Source organism: Ailuropoda melanoleuca, chromosome 17 (assembly GCF_002007445.2).
Source record: "Ailuropoda melanoleuca isolate Jingjing chromosome 17, ASM200744v2, whole genome shotgun sequence".
NCBI lineage: Eukaryota > Metazoa > Chordata > Mammalia > Carnivora > Ursidae > Ailuropoda > Ailuropoda melanoleuca.
This window is the reverse complement of record NC_048234.1, coordinates 27,594,124-27,620,339: the sequence shown is the minus strand read 5'-3', so window position 1 is coordinate 27,620,339 and position 26,216 is coordinate 27,594,124. Positions and strand designations below refer to the sequence as shown.

Genomic DNA, 26,216 nt, shown 5'->3' with positions numbered 1-26,216 from the left:
ATAAAAAGGAAGGAAATCTTGCCATTTGCAACAGTATGGACGGACCCTGGGCATTATGCTAAGTAAAATAAGACAGAGAAAGACAAAGAATGTATAATCTCACTTGTATGTAGAACCTTAGAAAAAGAAAAAGGAAAAAACAAGCTCATAGATACAGAGAACAGACAGGAGGTGGAGGATGGGCACAATGAGTGAAGGAAGTAAAAATGTACAGATTTCCAGCTATAAAACAAACAAGTCATGGGGATGTGGTGTCTGACATGGAGACTGGAGTTACTAATACTGTGCCTGCACATTTGAAAATTGCTAACACAGTAAATCTTTAAAGTTCTCATCACAAGAAAAAGAATTCTGTAGCTAAATATGTTGACAGATGTTAGCCAGTCTTACTGTGGTGATCATTTCACAATATATACAAATATTGAATCATTATGCTGTACACCTGAAATTAATATAATGTTGTACGTCAATTATACCTCAGTAAAAAAGGGGGTACTCTCTGAAACTAAAGATGCATTTGAACTGCTGAAATATCCCCTCAAAAAAGATGTTATTCCATATGTATATCACAAAAATATCTCTTCTAAATGTGGCCAGTACAGTAAGAGATGAAGGAACTTAAGAGAGCTGACATATGTCTGCGAGGAGACACTGTCGCTCTGGAAGATTATTATTTAAAAGAACTGTTGCTGCTGATAGAATCAGGAGTGGAACTGCTGTTTGAAAACATTCAGAATGTCTGTGACAGTTTCCTTTGAGGACAGACTTCAAGGATGGCACAAGTGGGCAGGGTAGAAGGAATCAGCTGGGGGTATATTAGAAGTAAATCAGCAATGTGACATTAAAATCAGCCCCATTTTACTTTGAATTTCGGTACCTCCTCTAACTGCCTGTGCCGTGCTTGGCAAACTGCCCAGCCCCTCTGAGTTCCAATTTCCCCAACTATAAAAGCATTATTGGGGTGCCTGGGTGGCTCAGTTGGTTAAGTGTCTGCCTTCTGCTCAGGTCATGATCTCGGGGTGCTGGGATTGAGCCCTGCATCGGGCTCCCTGCGCAGTGGGGACCCTGATTCTCCCTCTCTCTATGTCCCTACCCCAGCTTGTGTGCACACTCTCTCTCTCAAATAAATTAACAAAATCTTTTTAAAAATGAAAAAAATAAAAAGATTATTTTTTAAAAGATTTTATTTACTTATTTGAGAGAGAGCGAGCGAGCGGGGGAGGGGGTGAGGTAGGAGCACAGGGAGAGAGACAAGCAGGCTCTGTGCTGAGCATGGAGCCCAATGCAGGCCCATCCTGGGACCCCAAGATCATGACTTCAGCAGAAATCAAGAATCCGATGCCCAACCAACTTAGCCACCCAGGCACCCCTGTAAGAAGATTATTGACCTTCATCCTGAGGGTTGTTATGAAGATGAAATTTAATGTATGTGCCTACTTAGCACCTGATAGGTGTTAACTCTCCTCTTCTGTTCCTTCTAGGGCTTCACCCCGCCAATATCTATGATGACCAGCAGAAAAGGGGAGGCAAAGTTCACTCACCATTTATCCGCACGCAATGTATAAGATGTTCACAGGCTTGAAAAGTGAGTGCATTTCCCTTTATTCACAACTCAAATCTTTACCCGAATGATCTCACCGTCTGATATCAGCTCAAGATGCTTCCAAATGCCACATCAGCTCCTCCCTCTCTCTTGCTTACAAGAATATCAAAACCGTAATCTTTTTCTCTTTATCATTCATACATCATTCTTTTGTCTCCAAGTATTTGCCAACAAAGACATAATCTTCCTGACCTAAACCTGTTCTTCCAATTCTCCTGCTTCAAATAATACCATATCTGCCAATTCAATTCATAGCACACGTATTAGACAATCTCCCTATTTCTTACTATTTTAATAAGATATGTTTTCCTCCAGATTAGTAAGACCCACCAGGAGGTACTCAATAAAAGGATAAAAAAAATATGGTGCTTTGTAAACCGTGACGTTGAGAAGCCATAAGACTGACCAACCTGGCAGATATCAAATGGCATTTTCCTACTATTAATTAAAGGGAATTTTGATGAGTTATGACGTGGGGTTTTTTTTTTTAAAAGATTTTATTTATTTATTTATTTGAGAGAGAGAGAGAGAACAAGTGTAAATTGGTGCAGCGGGAGAAGCAGACTCCCCGCTGAGCAAGAGCCCGATGTGGGGCTCGATCCCAGGACTCTGGGATCATGACCTGAGCCGAAGGCAGACACTTAACCGACTGAGCCACCCAGGAATCCCTAAGTTATGACACATGTTTATAAACGACAGAACACTGAGCTCCAGAGAGATACTTTGGGGGAGGGGGATGTCCAGAGGGAAGTCCCAAGTTTCCAACAGGAGACTCCACCTCCCCACCTCCACCCCAAAGGTTTTCCGACCCTTCACATCATCTAAGCTCCTGCACCACAAGAGGGCATGTTTGCATCTCTTTCAAGTGTTCTAGAAATCTGTTAGGGCTTCTCTTCACCTACATCTACATGGAGTTGCTTAGCTAAGCCCGCACATTAACCTTCTTAGATGCAACAAACTAACCTTCTTAGATGCAACAAACTAACCCATGGAGTAATTAGACTGTTCAGGCACTTGTTATCTCTGCCTCAGGCCTGAAACATGGCTTTCCTCCTGGCATCTCTGGGCTCTTCGGAAATGCAGAATTCTGTTTTTAAGGATCTCAAGGATATTCAGTTAATGCTTTCCTCTGTGATGCCATGATAGATAGAATACTGTGCTGTCCAGTTAGATCATCTTATAATACAGGCCGGGCACTTCTATGAGGTCATTGTTCAGGGCACCAAGTAAAGAACTCGGGCAAGAGTAAATATTGAACCTACCATTCTATTTGAGAAGCTAATTTGCAAATTGTGTGTTTATTATGAAAGGTGAAAATGGGATCTGTTTCAACTCCTTCTCCCCACTGAGATAGCTATGGCATTGAAGGGAGTCAGTCTGTGTTCTGGAAACAGTCAGTGAGAATGCTGTTGGAAATCAGTGCAGCAAAATTACTGATATGATACAGGGCATGGTAAGAGTACTCGCTTAGGAGCCACTCAATAGCTATAAGATCCTGAACATGCTTCTGTAACTCAAAGTTTCCCTCATTTTATAATGTGATACATGGGATGGAAGAGCTCTAAAAGCACTCCTATCTCTAAAAATCTCTTATTTTATGATACATGCCAGATAATTGAGTGGTTACAGTATGCAGAAAAAATTTAAAAAGCTGTAAATGAATAATATCACTTTAATGACTTTCTTATTTTTTCTTGACCATTTATATTCACTTACTGCTTTAGAATTGTTTTTAGACAGGCCTAGAATGATAAAGGACAATGAGTATCACAGACTACTCTGGTTTCTGTCTTCCTCTGTCCACCTACAAATAGTATTTCACCAAACTGAACATGAGAGCTATAAAGGGCAGTAATAAAATCCTGATAAGCTCATTTATTGTCCAAACCCTCTCTCCTGTCTTCCTCCTGTATTCACCTGTTAGAGCCTCTGGTTTGCCCCCTTGAGCCACTTCCCTCTCTGTTTTCCTCAGCTGATTAATATCTTTCAAATCCCTAATGGACTTTTTCCCCCAGCTTTTTTATTTCAGTTAGTTGACAAATTTATAAGTGCTTAAACTTCATTAAATATATGTTTGCAAATAAAAAAAACCCCTTTTGTTCATACTTTCAGTTCTTCTTTTCTCTAGTTTGACTCAAACATCAGAAAATACCAATGATAGTATTAGTTCTTGTTCTTATTAACCAGACCAGAAGTTTATTACTTTGCTTATCAGAAGAAGACAATAGATATAAAAGCAGTTTCAGGGGAGCATAGTAAAACATTATTTGAAATTTAGAGAGAGGGTGGGGAGGGGGAGAGAGAGATGGATGGGGAATAATAGAAAGGAGAAATAAAAGATAAGTGAGATCTAACTCAGAGGTCACAGTCTTCGTAAATCCCAGACCTTCCCACGAAAAATTAACAATCACTAACTCGGGGTTCCCAGGGTCTTTTCCTTTTTTCTATTTTGCTAATGTAGCATATAGCATGTGCTATACTAGTTGACTATCTTCTACTGTCATGAGCGCCTTGAGGTCAAGAATCATGTCACCTTTATCTTTGTAAAACCAGTGCATGTTTATATTCAATAAATAAATGTTGAATTGAAATGAAAAGTGAATGGACAGGGATGATTGGAGATTCTAAATGCCACAAAATCGGGGCTGCCACCATGCCTTATGCTTATTCTCTAGCTTGCCTCGCTTACTCGGAGACTGGGAACCTTTCCTAAAGTTTGCGTTTTCTAACTGCTCACATAAATTAATTTCTATGGCTCTTATCTCAAGGCTCTACAAATCCTCCCCTTACTCAGTCTTGTCAGTCAATAAGATTCATTAAGTCTCTGTTGGTTGAGTATCATATTAACGGCTTCAAAGAAGATGTAAGAGACATGATCCCCTCTTTAGAAAGCTCACAATTTAGGGGGCTTGAGGGTAGAATTAAAAACCTCAATGAAATATACCTATCAGTACTATTAGTTTTTCTCTCCTTTTTTTATTCCCCAGGCTACATAAAATCTTATTCTCATTTACTACTCTCCAAAAATTCCTCGAATTATTAATTCCCCAATCTCTACCTTGCTCCTTTCTTATCCTCTACACTTTCTAACATCTCTGATCTGGTGGCTATTTTAAAAAGAATGTGTGGAACCGAGTAGTTGCCACAGACTTGAATCAGAGTCTGAAATGATTTTTCAATGGGCAAAAATGCGTCTCTGCCATAACAACACTCCCCACCCAGGGCAGCTCAAGGAGTAATACTATTCTCCTACTACAGTTGAGTAATGCTCACACGGGTACCACGATCGAGTGTCCTCATTTTAATATTATTTAGAAGTTAGAATCCAGTACTGTTTAGTATTTAATATTTAGCTTTATTTATTGAATAGTACTGACTATTCAGTAATACAAAGTAGTTTTGTTCAGGAAGCAAAGAGGTTAATACAAAATGTTAAAGCTCTAATTCCCTAAGAATCCTACAAGATTTTTCAAAAAGCACATTTGAAAGCCCTTCCTTTGTTCTCTTCCAAAGCCAGAGATAAAGATATTTGTTTCAAGCCTTTGATCTCTGAGTTCACCTTCATTCAGTAGTCTGTATTCCCATTTAATCATGTTATCGTATTCTTAAACCAATCCTTTTTTTCCTCTCTCTCTTATTTTCCCCTTCCTTCCTTCCTTCCTTCCTTCCTTCCTCCCTCCCTCCCTCCCTCTCTCCTTTCCTTCCTTCCTTCCTCCCTCCCACCTCCCCCCTTCTTTGCTTTCTTCCTTCTTTCTTTCCTATTTTTTTAGCAGGGGGCACAGACATATCTCTTAAGACCTTCAACCAGCCCCAGAAGAAGATGCCATGGGGTTTCAGAGAGTAACCAAAAATCCGTCCTCCTACCAACACAGCTGTGTGGAGACACTTACATTGAAGTCGTACAACACACCAAAGTTTGCTGCAGATGCCTCGTCAGCTCTGGGAACTGTTTTCCTAGGTAAACTGCCATATGGCAAACCCCAGAGGTACTATACAGAGAAGCAAAGAAAGCAGTTAATAATTGGAAACAAAGTCTGAGCCACACATGCGATCACAAATGGTTTTGTTTAAAAGCACTTCTTACACATTTTCATGGCGACTCTGTGGGTCTCCACGTGGGGTCCCATTTTCTGGGAATCGACTACTAAATCCAGAGGGAAGAACAAAGGGAGTGCTAAGAACCCTGCACGCTAAGTTCAGTGGACCACCTGCAGCTGGGCAACCACATTGCCCAGAGGCTTGCTGAGAAGCCCCCCTACCCACCACCACCTCCAAACTGGTCCCTTTTAGGGGAGGTCTGGAGAGGAGAAAAGAGGCCTTTGGGGGAACTACAGTGTTCAAAAAAAAAAAAAACCCTCATACTACCGACATCTTCATATGGGGCTACCTCTAAGGGGTGGGGGTGGCAGGAGATTCTCTCCTTCATGTTAAGGAAGAGAAGACTCAAGTGAATCGCTCATACAATTTGTGGTTGTCAAATAGGAGGAAAGATTGCACCCTGATTATATTTGCTTTACCACTAATTCAGGTTTACTGCCCTGATCTGATGTGACCAGATTCAAAGAGGAGTTATTAGGGGCAGAGCCAGCCAGCGAGGGAGCAGGAATAGGGCTCTAGCAGGTGTCTTGGTGAGAATTGGAAAAAGCAGCCCTCTACACCAGGGCAGGCACACGGCTTGCCAAGGATGCTGCTTCTTATGTAACATGAAAACTTTCCTTCCCTGGGGCTGGGGGTGGAGGATGACTGTGGCTGGAAGCCTGGGTGCAGAGCTTGACTGGGCAGGGGCTGGAAGTGAGCCCCTATTCCTACGCTCTACACACCGGCACGGATTTCATGGAAACTTCTTGACTTCTAGGACTGAACGGAGCAGAAGGTGGGTCCTATCCATGCTCTCTCACCCCAAAGTTGGGGGCCACAAAGAACAAAGAAGATTAAGGTCTCAGGCTTGCCCAGGGACACAGGGACTTCGAAATTGAAGGAACGCTGACTGAGGCTGGTGGGAGGAGGCAGGGGCAAAATGGAGCCTTGCTTTGGGGAGGGGACCAGCCCTGGCCTCTGGTGGCTCTGTAAAGCTGACACCTCCTCCTTTGTTCTTTTGCTGGAGCTGGTAACCATTGCCCAGAAAGCAGGATGCCCCTCGCCATCTAACACGAACCTCTAAGAAAGCATCCAAAGACAATACGCTTCTTTGTTCTAGGAACACATCCCATCAGACACAGATTGGCTCCCTCCACTCTCTATCAGGCGTTCTGTAATTTCATACAGGTGGAGCAAACCAGCCACAACCTTTCATTTCCGTGGCGGCTGGGGGCGGTGGGGGACGGACAAGCAAGTGCAGCTGATAAAACTCCACAAAGACCCTGAGTCTGGCACTAAGGGGCATCCTAATAGTCAATGAAGGAGCTTCAGGGTTCCTTAGAGAGAGGAGCAGAAAGAAAGCTGGGGTTAATTTCAAATCGATGACATGCATTCTGCCGCGTCGCCTGAAATTCCTCACTTGAGAGATGATGCTAATGGACTTCCGATCTGGGTCCACTGTCTCCCAGGAGCCAGAGAGCCATAGACCCTCCCGAATTATCTCAGGGTTTGTAAAACTAATGGATTAGGTCGCAAAATCTTGGGACGAAGGATACAATCATGGCCCTAGACCCAGAACAGCATAAAAAACCTTACTCTGAGCTGTTGGTTAAGCCCAATAAGCAACTGTTTCCACAGTTTTAAACAGGGAAAGAAAACTCTTCTATGGTCCGCCTCATAATTTTGTTGCGAGACTCAGTAAGTAAAAGAAATGAAAGTGTTTTTGCACTATTAAAAGCTACAGCTTGTCATGAATGTAAGGAATTATTAGGATTATTATGCCCGTGGGGAGGCTTGATACAGAAACTGGCCCTGATTCAAAACCATGGGGATAACAAGTCCCTCAAAACACTTACGTTTGTTTGTGGGGGGCAATGCTGCTCCGAACGATGGTACCTGGAAATATCCTTTGTAGTGTGAGTAAAGCCTAACCTGACTTTTGTATAAGTAAGCATCCCATGGTCAGAGTCTTTTAAGGTCTTAGGGATAAAGGCTCCAACCTCAGTCTTGCTTCTTGGCCTTAGCTGATGGGACTCTTCCCCCGCCTCCCCTCATCAGCTCAGGGCTTTGCCTTCTTCAATCCAGAAGCACTATCTGTTTTCCACTCCTCTCTGACCTTGAGCCTAAAAGAGCCCACCCCACTGTGTATGCGTACATGTGCATGGGGGGCGGGGGATGGTCTGGGTTATCTTACTTTACATCCAGAAAAAAATTTCCTCACTGTGTGTTTCTTCAGATAGAAAAGCTAGATGTCCTGACTTGCACTAAGAAGCATTTCTTTCAAAGCAAATGTGGAAGAATAAATAAATATAATTCACAAGGTGTCAAAGGCTTCCTTTTGAACAATTAATGCTTGAGCACAGGGACCACCTTGGGAATCTGATAGAAGCCATGAACCCTTCCACATAAAAATGTACATTTAAACATACACATGACATTTTATATATGATTTCAGGAGGCTCGTGTCCCCTTTGGAGTAAGGATTAGGATCTTTGGCCCATGGGTACCATTTTGAAGATTAACCTTGTTGCACGTGCTGTGACACCAAGGGTGGATATTTCCAGTTAATTGTGCTATTCTTTAGAAAATAAATTTTCTAGGACAGTGATCACATGAGAAACTTGTTTCAGCTGTTTTGTAAACTGGAAGTCAGATTCTTACCTCTGGCAACATGATGAGGCTGAATGTCAGGATGAAGAGAACCATGTTTACTCCATACATCCATCTCAAGAAGAGGAAGTATGAGGCCACAGATGAGCCAAACTGACCTATCAAAAAGAAAATGAAAAGGTTGAAAGGCAAATCAGAACCAAACGAAAGCCGTGTCTTGGTGCTTTCAAAAACAAATCTGCTCATCGCAACACGTTGGTCCTTTCCACACTGACAGTCTCCAGCATTGTTTCTATCCAGAAAGAGAAAATGTTATTGGTAATGGAAGTGCTCTCCACTACGCAGATCCAGTTGTGTAGAGTGACTGTGACCTACGCCTATAGAGCGCATCCAAGGGAGAGCGGCCTGGGCCTTAGCTGCTAGGGTTGCTAGTGGGAGAGCCCATTTTATTCCCGGAGTTGGTAAGTTAATCACGTTAAGTGAGTGAATACCGTAAAGTGGTTAGCGCAGTACCTGGCCGGTAGTTAGCTACCATTATCATTATAATCACTGCCCTTCTGCCTCCGTCCTCTCAGGCAACAATGCCCTCCTCAAAAGCCTTTCCCATGACCTTCAGGGACAGCTAGCCTGTGGACCCTTCTGTTAGGTTCTCTGTCTGCATCACTGGCATTTTCTTGGTACTGCCTAGAAGCTGAAGTTCATCCGCTCACTCTTCATGTATTTAAAGTATCTTCTGTCAGCAATTACCTTAGATGTGAAACACAATGTCACAGACAGGGTTGTTGTCTTAATACAACTTACATTTTAGTGAGGTATGGAAACAACAGAGAGGCAGGAATTTTAAAAATAAATAAATAGATAAATAAAACATATGTATTTATCATATATGCTATATTCTATTATATATCATATTATATGTATGTACAGTATGTGTCATATTATATATCGTATATATTATATGTATAGTCATATGCATTGTATAATATCTGTATAATGTGTATATCATATATGCATGTAGCATATATATGATAGGTATGTATTATCTATGATACGTAAAATGACATAGGATTACGTTATTATATCAATTATATGTATGTAATCATTATAGCCAGATAGGTCCTAGAGAGGGGAAGGTAAAATACTGAGAGGATGGCTTTCGATAAGCTTGTTGAGGAAAGTACATCAGAGAGGATTACGTTCAAGCAGATGGCTGAAGTTGGAGAAAGAGGCAGCAAACGCCCAGGCTGGGGAAGAGCAGCTCAAGCAGAGGAAAGAGCGAGAACATATATCTGGAGGCAGGCGAGAGCTCAGGACAATTGAGGAACAAAACCAAGGACCTTGTGGTTGGAGCCCAATGAACAAAGGAAAGCAGCGACAGATGACAATGAAGAGACAAGCCAAACCACACAGTGTAGGGCCTTCTAAGGACAAGCAAAAAGTGAGATTTTATTTTAAATGTGTTGAGAAAGTCGCCAACAGGTGTTAAGCAGAAGGATTGGGGGGTGGAAGGTAGACTGTGACCTTCAAAATGTCTTCAGCTTTGGGAAATGATTTGGGGGGACAGGCAAGAAGGTGCCAGCAACGTGCACGTGCCCCAGTGGAAAGTGATCTGTCCAAATCGTATTTACTGGGAAAAAAAATTTAAACACAAACAAAAACATCATCATAAATCAGAGAATGGAAGAGGAAGAAAGAACAGGAATTTGGAATCTTGGGTTGAGATTTCAGCGATCTACAAAAGCCAAACTGTCTTTGATTGTCACTTAAAGTTCAATATCAGGTTGCTAGTTTTCTTCCCAATTCCTCTTTGCAGTTGCCCAAGAAGAAATGATAAACATCTGCAGCCACCCACCCTATCAGGCCCTTTTTCCTGACTCATGCAGCAAAACACCTGCAGGGACCAATGGCTTTCTTGGCCCTCTGGCTCTGCAGCATGTAGGGAAGCATGATTGCAGAAGGAAGAAGGCTCAGGTGAAGCAAATTCCAGTCTCTTAGTAGGAAGATGAGGCTGAGACCACACGAGAGCCATGCTTCTGTTTCTGAAACCTAGTCTAGTCTTCAGGAGCCACCTTGCCTTTTCCCGTAACACCGTGACAATTTTTATAGAAACTTAAAAAAAAAAAAAAAGTCAGCGTCTAAATGGACATTTTTTAAAAAATCAATTATTTTCAAGTCTGGGTATTTGGATTCATTTCACTTTGCAGAGAAAGGCAGAGTTCTACTGGATTTCTACAAGTGTGTGGTTTTGATAAACATGCCCACAGGTGCTGTAACCAGATGCATGCACGGGTCCATCTGCAGAAAGGCTCCGCAGATCTGCCCCTCCCAGGACATCTGATCATGCACCTGGCTTCCAGAGATTTCAGATCATTTCATGGTTCTTATCTATGTTCTCTGGTAACAACTGCCCAAGGACCGCCTTAGCCAGGTTCACTTGTCATGTTTTATTGAAGGCAGTAGACTTCCTGCTTGCTAGTCATTACAGTTACCCATTAACTGGAGAAGGAACTTTGTCTCTGGGTATCTGAACAAGCTTTTTCCCTGACACACACAGGAGATCCTCTGGTTTAGAGTCCCAAGCACAGGATGCTGACTCATCCTTTCCTCCTTCCCCGTCCCTCCTGCCAACCTTCCCTCCCTTTCTCAATCCCTCCCTTCCTTCCCTCCTTCCTTTCCTACCTTCCTTCTTACGATTGCACTCTTCCCATTAGCACCCAGGGCCCGCCCTCTCTCAGCCCCCATACACAACCCCTAGCAAATGAATTTCTTAAATTGAGTACAGAGTGTAAATATACCTAAAGGCAAAAAGAGGAGCAAATTATAATGTTTCAGAAAGAATCCCCTCCCCCATATATAATCCATATTCATTATGGATGGAATACACTTTAGACTCCAAAGCTTTCAGGCTCCATTTTTTCACAACTATTTTATTGTTAGTAGGGAAGTACCCATTAAGCATCCCCCCTCCTTTTTCTTTCTTTCTTTCTTTCTTTCTTTCTTTCTTTCTTTCTTTCTTTCTTTCTTTCTTTCTTTTTCTCTTTCTTTCCTTCCTTCCTTCCTTCCTTCCTTCCTTCCTTCCTTCTCTCTCTTTCTTTCTTTCTTTCTTTCTTTCTTTCTTTCTTTCTTTCTTTCTTTCTTTTTCTTTTTCTCTTTCTTTCCTTCCTTCCTTCCTTCCTTCCTTCCTTCCTTCCTTCCTTCTCTCTTTTTCTTTCTTTCTTTCTTTCACAGAATCCTAAGTCTAAAGGAAATGAATTTCAGGAAAACAGATTTCATTAAAAGTAGTGATTATACAAAAGACCCAGACACAGGTCAAAGAGACCAAGAAATCCAGAAGACATTGTTCCTTCTACAGAACTCCTACCAATGGCAGAGGGCAGAGAACAGTAACAAAAGAAAGATTGTAAAGGAAAGAACACAAATCAACTGGTTGGCATCCAAGCTCCATAAGACCTTCTCCTGTCTCAACACAAAAATAAAAAAGGAGAAATCTTCCCCCTGCACATCCATTTATCCCAGTGGTTCTATCTGATCAGAGATAGATGGCTAAATCTGGTGTTGACTGAGAAGACAAACCCTCCTATATGTAGATAAGAGATCATAATTAAAAAGAATAGTCATTCCATGTGCTTAGTCTCTTAGATAAAATTGTTTTACTCTTGTAAAAAAAATGGGTACTAGTAGTAGTAGTAATAACAACAACAACAACAACAACAATAATAATAGCTGACATATCTTGCTGGTCAATTATGCATACTGTAAACTTCGCCAGCATCAACTCATTTTATTTTTTCTAGAACCCAATCAGGTTAAGTGTTATTAGTCCCACTGTGTGGATGGGGAGCCACAACATTTGACTGAACCAAGACTTGATGAATAATAGCAATAGCTAACATTTAATGACTTTTGTTTCAGGCACCTATTTTGATCTTGTGTATTAATTCCTTTAGTCATCATGGAATTCCTGCAAGAAGAGAACTCCTATATTCTCACTTTACAGAGACTTAGGCCCATGGGTTACACAGCTAGTAAATGATGGAACCAGGGTTACAGAGGGAGTTATGTAGTAATAGGTAGTAAATGATGGGGCCAGAGTTCTAAACTAGGCAGCCTTGATCTGTAGGTGTTTGGCTCTAAATCCGGATCTCTTGTAACCACACTGCTGTATTGCTATTCAAGTAGAATCATAATTACACTATTTTATTTTGTTATTTTTTTTAAAGATTTTATTTATTTATTCGACAGAGATAGAGACAGCCAGCGAGAGAGGGGACAGAAGCAGGGGGAGTGGGAGAGGAAGAAGCAGGCTCACAGCGGAAGAGCCTGATGTGGGGCTCGATCCCACAATGCCGGGATCACGCCCTGAGCCGAAGGCAGACCCTCAACCGCTGTGCCACCCAGGCGCCCCATAATTACACTATTTAAAAAAAACCTATAATATATGGAATAAATAAGCCATGAATGTTTATGCTTGAAAAAATATAGGCAATATGCACCAATCAGCTATGGCCATTCACATTCACAAACTGGGCTGGTGCCCAGAAGTGACCAATGCTTTTTTTCTTTAATCTGACTAATAAATTCTGTTTCCATAATGAATTATTAATATAGTAAAACAGAGTCCTTCGTACGTATTCAAGTGAGGCCTTTTAAGCTTATGCAATATTCTTGTTGCTGAATTTTCTTGCATTTCTTTTGAATTAAGGTTAAAGTTTCACCTCTCCCTCTGGTTATTTATTTTTAAGGCAAAGTAATTTGTAGTCTGTAATCATGTACAATTTCCTCTTGAACAGATGGGTAATAAGACAGGCAGACAAATATGAGCATTTCTAAATGGGAAAAGACCAATTAAATCACCTGCTGTATGAGCACAGTATAAATACCATCTTGTTAGGCTAGGACATGAAGCATAGTTTCTTTCGAACTGGTCTAGGGGAATTAAATGTGGCAAATTTGATTTGCATTTTTTGCAGCTCTTAGGCCAGTAGAGAAACATGAGGTTTAAACTCTGTTTTTAGGGTAGTTTATCTGCAGATCTTTCCAGTCTGACAAATAGCTCACTCACACCTTATTTTGACACCTTACTTGATTATTAGGAAGAAATAGATTTCAATTCTGAGAAAGACTTTTAATCTCCAGCTCGAAGGACATACCATGATTTAATCCATGGTTTTGATAATAATTCTGGAGTCACAATGGATATAGATTATATTTCCAGGGAGTACAAATACACATCTTTTTCAGCAAAACGCATAATGTAATGCAGTTAATAAAGTGCATCCTTGTGCGTAATCCTGGGATTTTTAGCATGGCCTCTTCACAAGGCTGGCATGACAGTAAAATTCCACAGCATCCCCACGTGATGTAGAATTTCACAGCATCCCTTTGTGGCAGGAATGATCAAATCTATTTTTGATGTGAAAAAAAAATTGGGGAGCCCTCAAGTGGGTACCTGGTCCGCACTGGCAAAGGCATCCAGGCCCTACTGGAATCAGGATGGAAACAGCATGAGTTTTAATCTTGATTTAAGTTCCCCTCTCGATTCTGCCAATTATTCGACAGAGTGTTATGGAAACTCAGAGAAGGCTGGTAACTTGGGACTCCTTTAAAACCACACTTACAAAAATACTTGTTCAGTATTACCTAGAGATGGAGCAGAGAATGAGGGCAAATGGATTAGAAAGACTTTGGAACGGAGCTTAGCTGCTCCTGTTTTAAACATGCCTCTGACCACAATCTGAAATTTCTTCATGATTTAATTGCTTATATTTTATGACCTGTCTTCCCCACCCACATGCATATTAACACAATTGGATGTAAGATTAAGCCTTGCCTGTCTTTGTCAGTACTGCATGCCCAGTGCCTGGAAACAGGCCTAATAATGGCAGGCACTCAGTGAGTATTCGCTCAATTAATCAGTCCAGTCAAGTTTATTTTGAAGACTAAATGAGGTATTACATGTTAGATTATTCTGACTTTCAAAAGGAATACAATAATATTTCTGAAACTTCTGTAAGATTAAGCGGTTATTTCTGTAAGAGAAAAGCATTGGTATTATTTTACCGTATGAAATATGTATTTTATAAATAGGGTACATGTTTAATCTGCTTTTTTCTAAGAAGAACTGGCAGAGAAGGTAAATAATTCAGGCCTCTCTTGCTGTAAGTCTGTTTTTCATTTAACTGCTTCAATTATTTATCACTCAAAAGTATAAAGAACTTCATCTGCTTACATATAAACTTATAAATCATAGAATGTTGAGTTGGAAACTGCCTTGTATAGGAACCAGTTAAACCTCAAATTTGAGGGTGCTCCAAATGTGGAAAAAGAGGGCCTAGATATAAAAGGATTAGCCATACTATAGAGCTGGTCAGGGACAAAAGGACCACAACCTTTAGAACACTGATTCCATGTCCCATTTCTTTTCCAATTTCCATTTCACTCATTCCTGTGTGAAATTTCTGGCAAGAAAAATAATTCCATGTGTTTCTATCCTACTCAAGATGGGCTATTGCAAAACAAGTGGATATGACATTATTACTGAGACAAGATAGAACCTGCTGGAACCTAGTGAACCTTCCAAATAAATGATTTGCAAATGTACATATTTTAACTCTCATTATTAACAAATGTCTTGGGCTACATCTCATGACTGATCAAGATTCAACCCTATCATCTCACAGATGAATAGACTGAGGCCCAGAGGGATTAAATGACCGCCTCAGAGTTGAACAGCAAATTTGCACCAAAGCGAGAACCAAATCCAGAGTTCTTTCCACATAAATTGTATCAAGACCTTAATGTTCCAAATGGCCTCTCAAGGTACCACATTTGAGCTGCGCACTCGAAACTTAAGGATTCCATGGTGTCTGTTCTTTTCTGATGGGTCTAAAGTCCTTCTCCCATTTCCTAGAATGGTAGACGTTTGAAGAACGTCTACTGTTTAATTTTATTCAATACATATTTATTAAGATCAAGCAAATTCTAGGTCTGGTGATCCCGGAGTTAACCAAAACAAACCTCTGCTTTCGTGTCTACTGGAAGAAACAAATACAAAATAAAATGAAATGAAATTACGTTTAAAAACTAAATTAAAAATACAGTATTTTAGATGGCAAATGTTAAGGAGGAAAAGAAAGCAATGATAGAGTGGTACAGGAATCTGTGGGAGGAAGTGCAATTAATTAGCTGATGTATTTTTAATTCATTGCCACTTGATAATGAGAGACAGAGGACTGAGGATAGGCACTCCTAAAACATGCCCAATCATGTCCGTGAAATATCCATCAACTGTGTTATCTCCCTATGGAACCTCCATTTTAATTATGCAAAGTCACATTTAACCAGCAGGAAAACCTGCCTCTCGATCTGAAAAGTCAGGGAGGAAAATCAGATCCTCGTCGAAACTCTTAGAAACCAAAATATGGCAAGATCGTGCTCAGAATTGTTTGAAATATTATCCCTTTTTCTTTATTATTATATTCTACCTATATATTAAAAATTATTTATTATACTCACGATATTTTAAAAATTTTACTTGACTTATTCTAAGCCTAGAGCACTGTTCTAAATAGGCTTTTGATGGAGTATATTCTCCTGACTTCTCTGTACCCTAGGAATACTGTATCAAACAAAGGCACGATATGATATTCACATAGCAAGTTCCTGGATGATGATTATTTATTCTACTTCAGATTTGAAAATGAGGCTTTAAGATTTCTTCATTCTTTTTAGACATTGTTCATTTTGATTATTGTCTAACTCTCACAAGAATATATATTTTCAATGTCATATTCATTGCCAGCATAAAATCGCTGCCTTCCCAGGGATATATATGACTCAATGTCATTGGGCATAATATTGACTTCCCTGTATAGGAGAGAACAGGTCAGCATGAGAATATTTTGGTCTAAGGTAGGAAGGGAGAGTGGGGTCTCCAGTGCTGTGACTGGTAAGTGCTCACAAATTTTCACAGTAAACAAAGAGAATGAAAAAATGGTTATTTTTGTTTGTTCGTTTTCTTGTTTTTAATCTTTCCAATACTATAGAAACTGAGAAAGGCATCTGATAAGGTCCTTCCCATCTCCTGAGATCTCATGAGCACTTACTTTCAATTGCCTTGATTTTATTTTCCCATGGGATGCAAGCGGCTTTGAAGTTTTCAAAATCACGAAGAAATTTTGCCCATTTCTGAAAAGAAAGCCAAATACAACAGTAAAACCCAGCCTCTTGTTTGCCAAGCTGTTTATCCTCCAACTCCATCCCAAAACATCACAAGACAATGAGTTTGGAAAGATTTCTCTGGTGCCACATAAGGCTTTCTGTAAAAAGGAAGAACAGTAGGTTTTACTAGCCTCCCTGGTCCCCACCCACCCCTACACCAATTCAATTAAAAAAACTTTTATGGATCCCCTGTTTTATAGCAAATATGTTGAGAAAGATCTGTTTATTCTGCCAGACAATAAGGGAGCAGAGACTGAGTTAGCACCTAATATTAGGCGATCAGCAAATTGTGGGTGTTTAATTAAATACTCATTGCATGAAGAAATTGATGAAATATAAATAAAACATAGCTCCTGCCTTGAAGGGTTTCTGGGTCTACTAGAGTAAGCAGAACACAACAAGTAACTTCAATACAGGATAGTAAGTGTTCTGAAGTTGGACACTTTTTATTCTGGTACAAGTAGATCAGCTAATGTAATGAAAAGGCATGGTATCATAGAAAAGGGAAGAAGAAAAAGAATCACACATTAGTTTTTACAAAAGACCTTCCTTCCATTTTATTCCACAATGTTGGGCCATCCATGGTCAAGAGGACCACAAGGACTATATGGAAGAATGGGAATGGGGCAGATAACTTTGCGTTAAGTGCGCATTAGGCTGGGATCATGTGTGAGATGGACAGGCATGTAGGGCCCAAATAACAGTATGAGACAAGTCTGAAGTTCAAAAGATTACCCAAATTAGAAACAACCCAAATGTCCATCTACAAGAGAATGGATGAATATTCCTCCTACGATGGAATTCAACACGTTGATAAAAATGAACTACAGCTGCCCCAACATGAATGTATCTCATGACTATAATATTGCATCAAAGAAGCCAGAAACAAAAGTATAAATACTATATGATTCTATTCATTTAAATTATAAAAACAGACAAAATTAATCCCTGATAGATATCATAAATCTTTCTATCTATTTAACATTTAAGATTTGTGAATTTTATTCACAAAATGCCATCTGTATGGAAGTGCATTTAGCTGACAAGTGGTATAACAACTGTAAAGAGGGGATAATAACGCCTACATACCTACTTTGCTTTGAGAATTAAATATGATAACTTCATAGAAGGATTCAGTTCAGTGCTTGAGATATAGTAAATACTAAATAAATGTTAGTTTCTTTTCTGTCTTTTCCAAGGATCTATGTGTATATTGGTATATTATTTGTTTTTTTCTCATGTTCTTATTCAATTTATAGTTGATGTTCCTGATTAGAGAAGAGCTATTTGGCCCTAAAAGTTGTAGACATTTTGAGAAAGAAACTTTAACCCAGAAGCCCCCTTCAATACCAGGGAATGAAAATGAAAGGGGCACAGTCTTTGCCATTTAGGAGTGAGAAAATCACACAAGTAAGTCTTTTGCCATAAATCAATGTTTCTCAACTTATTTTTCATTTTAACTATTTTAAAGAGTTTTGGGGGGCTTTTTTGTTTCTTTTTTTTCTGAATCAGGCCCTGTCCCAAATTTTAATACTGTAGATATACTGTGTATGTACTACATGGGTATACATGCTTCGTACATAGAAAATGTAAGATGTTTTCCCTCGCCCGTAACAACCAATTTTCTCCTCCTTGGAATCAATATGGCTGCCATTGAGAATGCATGGCATCAACCACACTGATTTGTGAAAATGCTTACCTTGGCCATCATCATCTTAAATGCAAACCACCGCTTTCCTTTCCCTTTCCCAAGGGCTCCTTCATTTTCACTCACAAACTTCTTTGCTTCCCTGAGAAAACAAAACAAAATAAGGGGGGAGGGAGTATAGATTGAGAATCATAGAATAGAGATAGCGGACATTTCATTTTATTAGGTTTGCAGCCTTATTTCTTCTAGATCCTTAACACATGAGTTTAAGCTCGATTTCAAGCTCAGGACTTGTAATAGATGTTTAAGATTTATTATTATTATTTTTTAAGATTTTATTTATTTGACGCAGAAAGACACAGCGAGAGAGGGAACACAAGCAGGGGGAGAGGCAGGGGGAGAAGCAGGCTTCTTGTTGAGCCTGATGCGGGGCTCCATCCCAGGACCCTGGGATCATGACCTGAGCTGAAGGCAGATGCTTAATGACTGAGCCACCCAGGCGCCCCGATGTTAAAGCTTTTTAATTCTGGTCAGGAAGAATAAGATATTTTATTCTCACTTATTATTGTTAATCCAAAAGCAAGGAATTTATGCTAAGTGTCAAAACAGAGAATGCTAGTTCTTTTCATTTCTACCATCTATAAAATTGAATCCAAAGCTGACTTCAGATTCTGGCAGTCAGAATGTTTATTTTAAAATATTCTCTTTTCTTCTTTTTAAGGATTACTTAAAAAAGAATAAGTCAAAGAGTTTAGGACAAACTGACATAGAACACACTTTACTGACCTTGTATTTAATCTCATAAAACCAATTATGACTGGGAATCATATTACGTGCAGCAAATGGGGTTGAGGGAAGAAGGGAAAGGAAAGGAATACTTTTAGCTTCACATTTCAAAAGGGCCTCATATATAAACTTTAACATTATTCCCAAATAGTTACACATTTACAGTAGTCACATTAGTGTCTTTGTATGTATGTAGAAAAGCATCAACTCACCAAAATGGTTAATGTTAAATATACTGCAGTTTCGTGACTTTGGCCAATTTTGCTACTGTTGTGTGTTTGACATGCGAAAAGAATTTTAAAAACAGAGGTGGCCCAGGCTTGTCTTGACCTTTTAGGGGCTGTAGAGGGCATTGCCCAAAGAACCCAAATCTGGACCATTGTCAGTTGGATGGTCCCTGGAATGTGTGATTTTATAGAATAAGACCCTTCAACATGTGACTATAAATAAGCTTATTAACACACAAAGTAAATTTTGAAAAAATGAAGTCAGTGAAGGATTTTTTTTTTTTTGGTAAGGTGTTCCTTAGTGACAGTGCTGAACTCATGATTTTATAATACTCAGTGATCAAAACTCAACATGCACCTGCTGACTTAGCCAGTAACTCCACAGTGATGTCTCCTTCCTCACCTGCACCTGTGCACTCACCCATATTCTGCCATAAAAACACAAGTGCAATGGAGTAGATTCTCTTCAGTCATCCAACAAACCGCCCAAATGAGCTCCTTGATGGCAGGGACAGTATCTTGTCATTTTGTATCCCCCACAGCACTGACCACTACCTTGAGCAGAGGAGGTGCTTAATAAACTTAAACCTTCTGGAAGTGGAGCTGAGCAGCATAATTTGAGATACATACAGACAGGGGAGTATCCAACAATTGTATTTTCCACATTAATTAATGCTCCAAAGCAAAGTCCTTCCTAAACTTTGGGATTGCACCCTTCTACATGAGTCTTCTCCAGAAGCTTAATAGGGCAGGGGGCCCTTGGGTGGCTCAGTCGGTTGTGTCTGCCCTTGGCTCAGGTCATGATCCCAGAGTCCCAGGATCAAGTCTAGCATCTGGCTCCCTGCTCAGAGGGGAATCTGCTTCTCCTTCTGACCCTCCCCCTTTCATGCTCTCTCTCTCTCACTCTCTCAAATAAATAAATAAAATCTTTAAAAAAAGAGAGAGAGAAATAAAGGAAGGAAGGAAGGAAGGAAGGAAGGAAGGAAGGAAGGAAGGAAGGAAAGTAAAAAAACAAACTTACTAGAGCAGACCCCTGGAAATGGGAAGGGTTACTAGACTGGTCATGTCGTCAAATGCCCTGACATATGACATGACCTCTGAGCTATGAAGATTAATTTGAAAATGGTTCCTAAAACATTCTACACACTCTAAAATGTTTAATGAAGCCACATCAAAAAGTATAAACTGAGTTCTCATGACTGGGTTTCCCCATCCATGCAATCAAGAAAACATGCCCTATTTAAACATTAACATTATGTTCTAGAGATGATACGGTAAGAACGAGCATGGCACCTCACAGACATTTACAAAATGTGGAACTAAACTAAACTTGACTCTAACTTAGGTTCTAACCCAACCTCTGTGATTTGTCTCTGTGACCTTGCCGGTGCTTTTGACCCTCTCTGTACACGTGCTCAGGAGGGTCTTGTTTCTCAGACGAAAGCATGCATGCCCAGAACTCACACACACATTAGCACAATCTGCACAGTTTCCTTCGGTCACTTCGTGGCCTTTAACAGGTCAGGATTCCCCACCAAACAAACCAGGGTGTGGGCAACGGATTCCCTGCTTGCCCAGTGGTAGCAAGAAGAAGGTAAGATCATGAGAGTGAATGTGTTAGAGGGATTATTACACAGTGGATTCTCTTGTTAACAGTTGTTTCAGAACTGAAAATCTGCTCTAACATGATTGACGCATTACAGAACAATGTAAGCATAACACAAATTTTGTGTAAAACGTTGCTGCCATTTTATACCCGTCTTTGTCAATGTGTTGCTGATGGTATTTCTGAGTATTATTCACCTAGCCACAGCTTTCCTATAAGCCTGTGGTTTTCATTGCCCTATTTTGCACAGTGTGGTGGGTTTTAGGAACCCATACATGGTGTTACAGCAGAACTGGCCACAGTTCAATTATTTGGCATCAAGAATGTTGAAATTCGTACAACCAAGTATACGTAGGAATCATCACATCACTCTATTGTAATAAACACGTATAAATAGAGAATCAAACACTTGTCCTAGTAGTAAAGTCAAAATGTTTTTCAAAAGTAAAGTGCCTACTTTATGGACATATTTGCTACCCTAAGCACTTAACAAGTAATTTAAAAGACGCTCAGTTTGGTTTTTGAGAGTTACATAGCTTTCCAGATGAGCGGCCAATTAGAAAACATGACTGCTCTGAACAGCCATAAGTGTAAAGAAATAGCTATTCTACTTCATATTTCTGACAAGATTTTTAATTTTGTGAACTGATGATTATGTTATAGGATCATTAAACTAGCAAGATTTAAGACAGAGAGAGCGGGAAGTCAGGGTTCTAACCAAATTAAAATCACCACAAAATTAATCACAAATTCATCTAATAATATAGAAACCTATTTACACGACATTCAAAAGGTTTTTGTCAGTTATTATAAGTATAGTTTTCCTTGGAGCAAGCTACACGAGGCTTTATCATTTGTTTCTTCAATTGACAAGTTTTTCCTGATGCTAGGCATAATTTCATAATTCTCTCCCAAACACTACCCCACACCACTCTCAACATATTATATTCTGACATTGATTTTCGGATAAAAACCTGGACTTCACTCAACTCCATGCAGTCTCAGGTAGAAATTTCTTCTCTTCCCTAATGCCTTACCCACCTCCTCCATTCTCCAAAAGACCTCCCCCAAGTTTCATAGCAGGAGGATCCCTGAAGAGTCATTCTGGCTCCTTCTGCTCCCCATTGCCCACCCTTGCCAAAATAAGTATAGGATTCAACTCATCAGAAGTCTAGGGGGTGAAGTGAAAACAAAGCCGGGGTTATGGGGTGAGTAGAGAATAATTTGTTAGCAATTTAGGAGATTCTTGACCTCCTAATAGGATGCTCTCAGGATATAAGGAAGCACTCTAGCAGCTTGCTGGCCTAGAAGGGACATCGGATGGGAAGAAACTGGTGACTCAGTGAGAGAACATCTCTTAACACTATTTTCCAGGCTAACCTTTTCGATGAGTTGCAAGATTTCAGGGAAAAAGTAAAGAAAAAAAAATCTAGTACCTCCCAATCCCATCCTCTCCAATAACAGATTTCTTAACCAGAGGACAAAATCTTCCATTGTGCTATTAGAAACAAGATACAAAAAGAAACTCTGCAGTATGGAGATGAGAACTGATATTTATCACATTAGCATGCCCATTACAGATATCAGAATCCAAGAAAATAAAGAGCAGAGCCTTTGAAAACTCAAAAAGCAAGAAAACGTCTGTGTTTTTCCTATAGGTAATTCATCTTCCTACCCATTTGTACATATCCAGATAATTTAAAGGGATTTTTTTTTTTGCACACATAAAATGAATAAGATTTTGTGGATAAACTTTAACTATCCATTGGCTTCAAACCATCCAAATGTCTGACTGAAAAATGTGTGTCATTCCCTTGAATTGGATTCAACAGAAGTTGCCTGCCAAGACTGTAATCCAGTCTCCAGGTCTTAGAGCTCAAACCAGCCCTGGTACAGTATGCACGGCTCCCTGCACTGTAACCCCAGACCCGTGGATAAATAATTGAGTGAGATCTATTTAATGGCAATAATACCTGGCCTCATAATTCATTTATCCGCCCCTTGTGTTGGTAATTAGAATAATAAGGTTTCATGGGCTTTCGAGAAAGCTTTCACAGTTAGTTGAAGGAGCACACTTTGGCCTAACTTACAAAATAGATAATTTACCCACAACACACGATACAGGTCTGATTACACAGGGGAGTCAGGATATGCTATGCTGTCTTTGACACATTCTCATCCCAGGAAACATGTTCCTTCTGTGGGTTAGGTTAAGATGACTCTTCTTTCCTCTTGTTTTCAGTTGGACAGTATGATTAGGCAACCAATGTATTGCTCGAGAAAGGAAAGACGTTTCAAAACTGGTCTTTAAGTCAACTGTAATCAAAACTGGTACTCAGGAACAGTCCCCAGTAAAAGAGATCAGAAGAATGAGAAGTCTTTTCTTAGTAAACAGTAAGTCTTTTCTTAGTTGTTAAAAAAAAAAAAGGACCAATTTAAATTGACTCAAAGTCAGGAGGTGCCTGGGTAGCGCAGTCGTTAGGCGTCTGCCCCTGGCTCGGGGCGTGATCCCGGCGTTCCGGGATGGAGCCCCACATCGGGCTCCTCCACTGGGAGCCTGCTTCTTCCTCTCCCACTCCCCATGCTTGTGTTCCCTCTCTCACTGGCTGTCTATCTCTGTCAAATAAACAAATAAAAGATCTTTAAAAAAAAATAAAGTGACTCAAAGTCAGAACTCTGACTTTTCCTAAAATAGTACCAAGTAATTGAAAGGAAGTTGTAGAGGTTGGAAACTACACTCATTCGTGCACAGAGATTGGAAATAAGGACTATAGGTCGCCCAGATAATAGAACTCCATAACTAGACGGGTAGCGTTATTTAAAATCATCCTAATACTGGAAGTGATGATTCAAAACCCCTCTTTTTTTCCTAAAGGAGATGCTGGTGGCAGTGGTGGCAATGGTTGGATGATAAGTTCCATCATCTATGAAATGAGATACTAATAGCTCTGTCATGAGGTTGTCCTGTGTTTTATGGGAAATAAAGCATGCAATACGTTTAGTCATAACACATGTAACATGTCCATGGCAAGCAATAAGAGCACTATAAATAGGAACTATTATTAATAGCAATAGTACTAATAGTGCTGACTTCAATTTTTATGCCCGAGTCTCCAAATTACAAAGTTGAGAAAGGACAAGATATTTCCAGGCAAAACCGCTCAGAAAGCCAGCCCATTTCCCGTCAGATGATGAGCTGTGGGAAGTATGGGAACTGTTCTTGCCACTAAATGAGAAGGCGAGGTTCAGACCCACATTTGAGACCTGACGTTCTTGGGCCCCGATGTCTGGCTTCAGAAGACCCAGTAATGCCTCAGCCTGAGAGGATGAAGGGGTGAATTCTAGCCTGAGTCTGGCTTCAGCCAGGCTGTGCTGCTACAGAGAGCTCAGGTCAGCTGGGGCGTCTCTGTGCTAAGAGGCAAAAAGGGATCTCTCTTTCTTGAATACTACATTCCATTCAATTCTATGATCTGTGTCTTATCACTGAGACATGGGTTTGAATCTTGGCTCTGTCACACACTAGCTGTGTGCTCCTGGGAGAATTATGAGACTTATGGATTCTAACTAAGCATTCTCACCTATGAAATGTAATTGACAGCAGTAATGGCGGCATCAGCTAACAAATACTGAATGCCTGCCAAATACTGGGCACTATTCATGCCCATCATCTCATTTAATTACTACAAAATCCAGCAAGGTGGCAACTACTATTATCCCCATCTCAGAGATGAGAAACTGAGGATTAGATTCATGAAATCAGGATCCAAGCTTACCCAAAGAAAAAGTGTCCCAGCTTGGCTGGGATTCGAGCTCAGTGTTCCCTCTTTCCCCTGAATAACATCATTATCTACCTCATGTGATTGGCACAAGGACACATAAAAATAGGGAGGACGTGGTACACTTAGCCATTTTTTCTAAGCATTTATTGAGTGTGTTTACTCTTAGCAATGTGTTAAGTGCTTTGAAAGAAATAAAATAAACACGGATTCCTTTCTGAAGTTTAAACACCATTAAGAAAAATGAGATATAGGCCCATAAAATTGTTATATAACAGTGTTCAATAGCCTTAAAGTGAAAAGGGAGAGGACACTGGAGGCCTGAAAGCTTGTTGAAGATATAGATGAGAGAAGAGTTAAACTGGGCATCGAAGCACCGATAGAATTCAAGTAGGCAGAGAAAAGCATTCTAGGCATCTGTTTGTAGGAATTTTTCTGACAAAGGAGGTAATTTCCACCATGGAGCACATATACAAGCTCATGTTCTTAGATAGACTTACATTCAGCTCTTCACAAGGCCATTGACAGGACTTGGCAGACAGACCACGCTGATTTTGCTTGGTTCATGTTCATTTGACTCAAACACATGCAACAAATTCTGAATACTGTAAACAGATGGATTTACAAGGCGTTGCCTCAGAGTGAGAGAGGCCATCCTGCTTTGGAAGACTGTGTAAAATGATTCTGCACAATACCCATGTGTTCATGTTTCTACCCTATGCTAAACATTTCTAAGTACTATGGAATATGTTTTCAAAATGCTGTGTTGTGATATTTAGGAGAACTAAAAAAGAGCTTTAGTTTTCTGTTGGAACAGTGTGTTCTGCCTTTTGATCCATGAGTGGGTAAGAAATTTCAAATGATGGCAGTTCAGCAAGCTCTGCAAATAATCAAGACTACCTAGTGAACTTGACTGCTTGCCACATGGCAAGCTCAGATCTGGAGGTCTGTTCTGAGCACTTGGCAACACAGCTTAGGTGAGGTCACCCACAGAGCATTCTATGCTCCTATGTGAACTAGGCTTTCTACCCAGTTGACTTGAAGTTGTACTATTTCACTGTTTTCTTGCATAGCCTCCCTTCTAAGCTTTCCTAATGCTTGTGACCAAGCATTGGTCAAGAAACACTATAATAAGATATGCATAAAATGAAACATTAATTCATCCAGACAGTTGTGTCTTTATGTAGATATCCCAGTACATATGGGTATGTATATGTGAAATAACATGGACATATATATACACATAAGCATATATATGTAAATTCATGCATGTATACAGTCAACGCCTAAGTGACAACTATTGGAAAGAAGTGATGTAGAGTACTTAAAATTTCTAATTTTCAGGATTGTAGAAAGAAATTTTAGATGCATTATATTGAATGTATAAAATTATTCCCCTATCTTCCTCCCACCTAATTTGTCATGATATTCTAATATAATGTTCTCCAAACATTTACTGTAGTAGATGCATTTTAATTAGACTTAACCACTTTTATTCTACAGCAACAAGCTTATTTAAATCCCCCAAAGTAATATTCCACTTGCCATTCCTTGGTCATATACATAAAAACATCCTCAAAAACGCCTTCATGGGGCACCTGGGTGGCTCAGTTGGTTAAGCGTCTGCCTTTGGCTCAGGTCATGATCTCGGGGCCCTGGAATC

At 40.0% G+C, this 26,216-nt stretch overlaps 1 protein-coding gene across 1 annotated transcript in view; it reads right to left on the bottom strand.

Moving 5' to 3' along the window:
* Positions 1-26,216, bottom strand: part of TMC1 (transmembrane channel like 1) — a 355,988-nt gene that overhangs the window by 38,639 nt on the left and 291,133 nt on the right. The window contains exons 14-17 of the mRNA XM_034647338.1: positions 18,210-18,300; positions 16,396-16,477; positions 8,342-8,448; positions 5,494-5,592 (exon numbers count right to left, since the gene is read on the bottom strand). Of these exons, the coding sequence (XP_034503229.1) occupies positions 5,494-5,592; positions 8,342-8,448; positions 16,396-16,477; positions 18,210-18,300 (379 nt within the window). The remainder of the gene's footprint in view (positions 1-5,493; positions 5,593-8,341; positions 8,449-16,395; positions 16,478-18,209; positions 18,301-26,216) is intronic.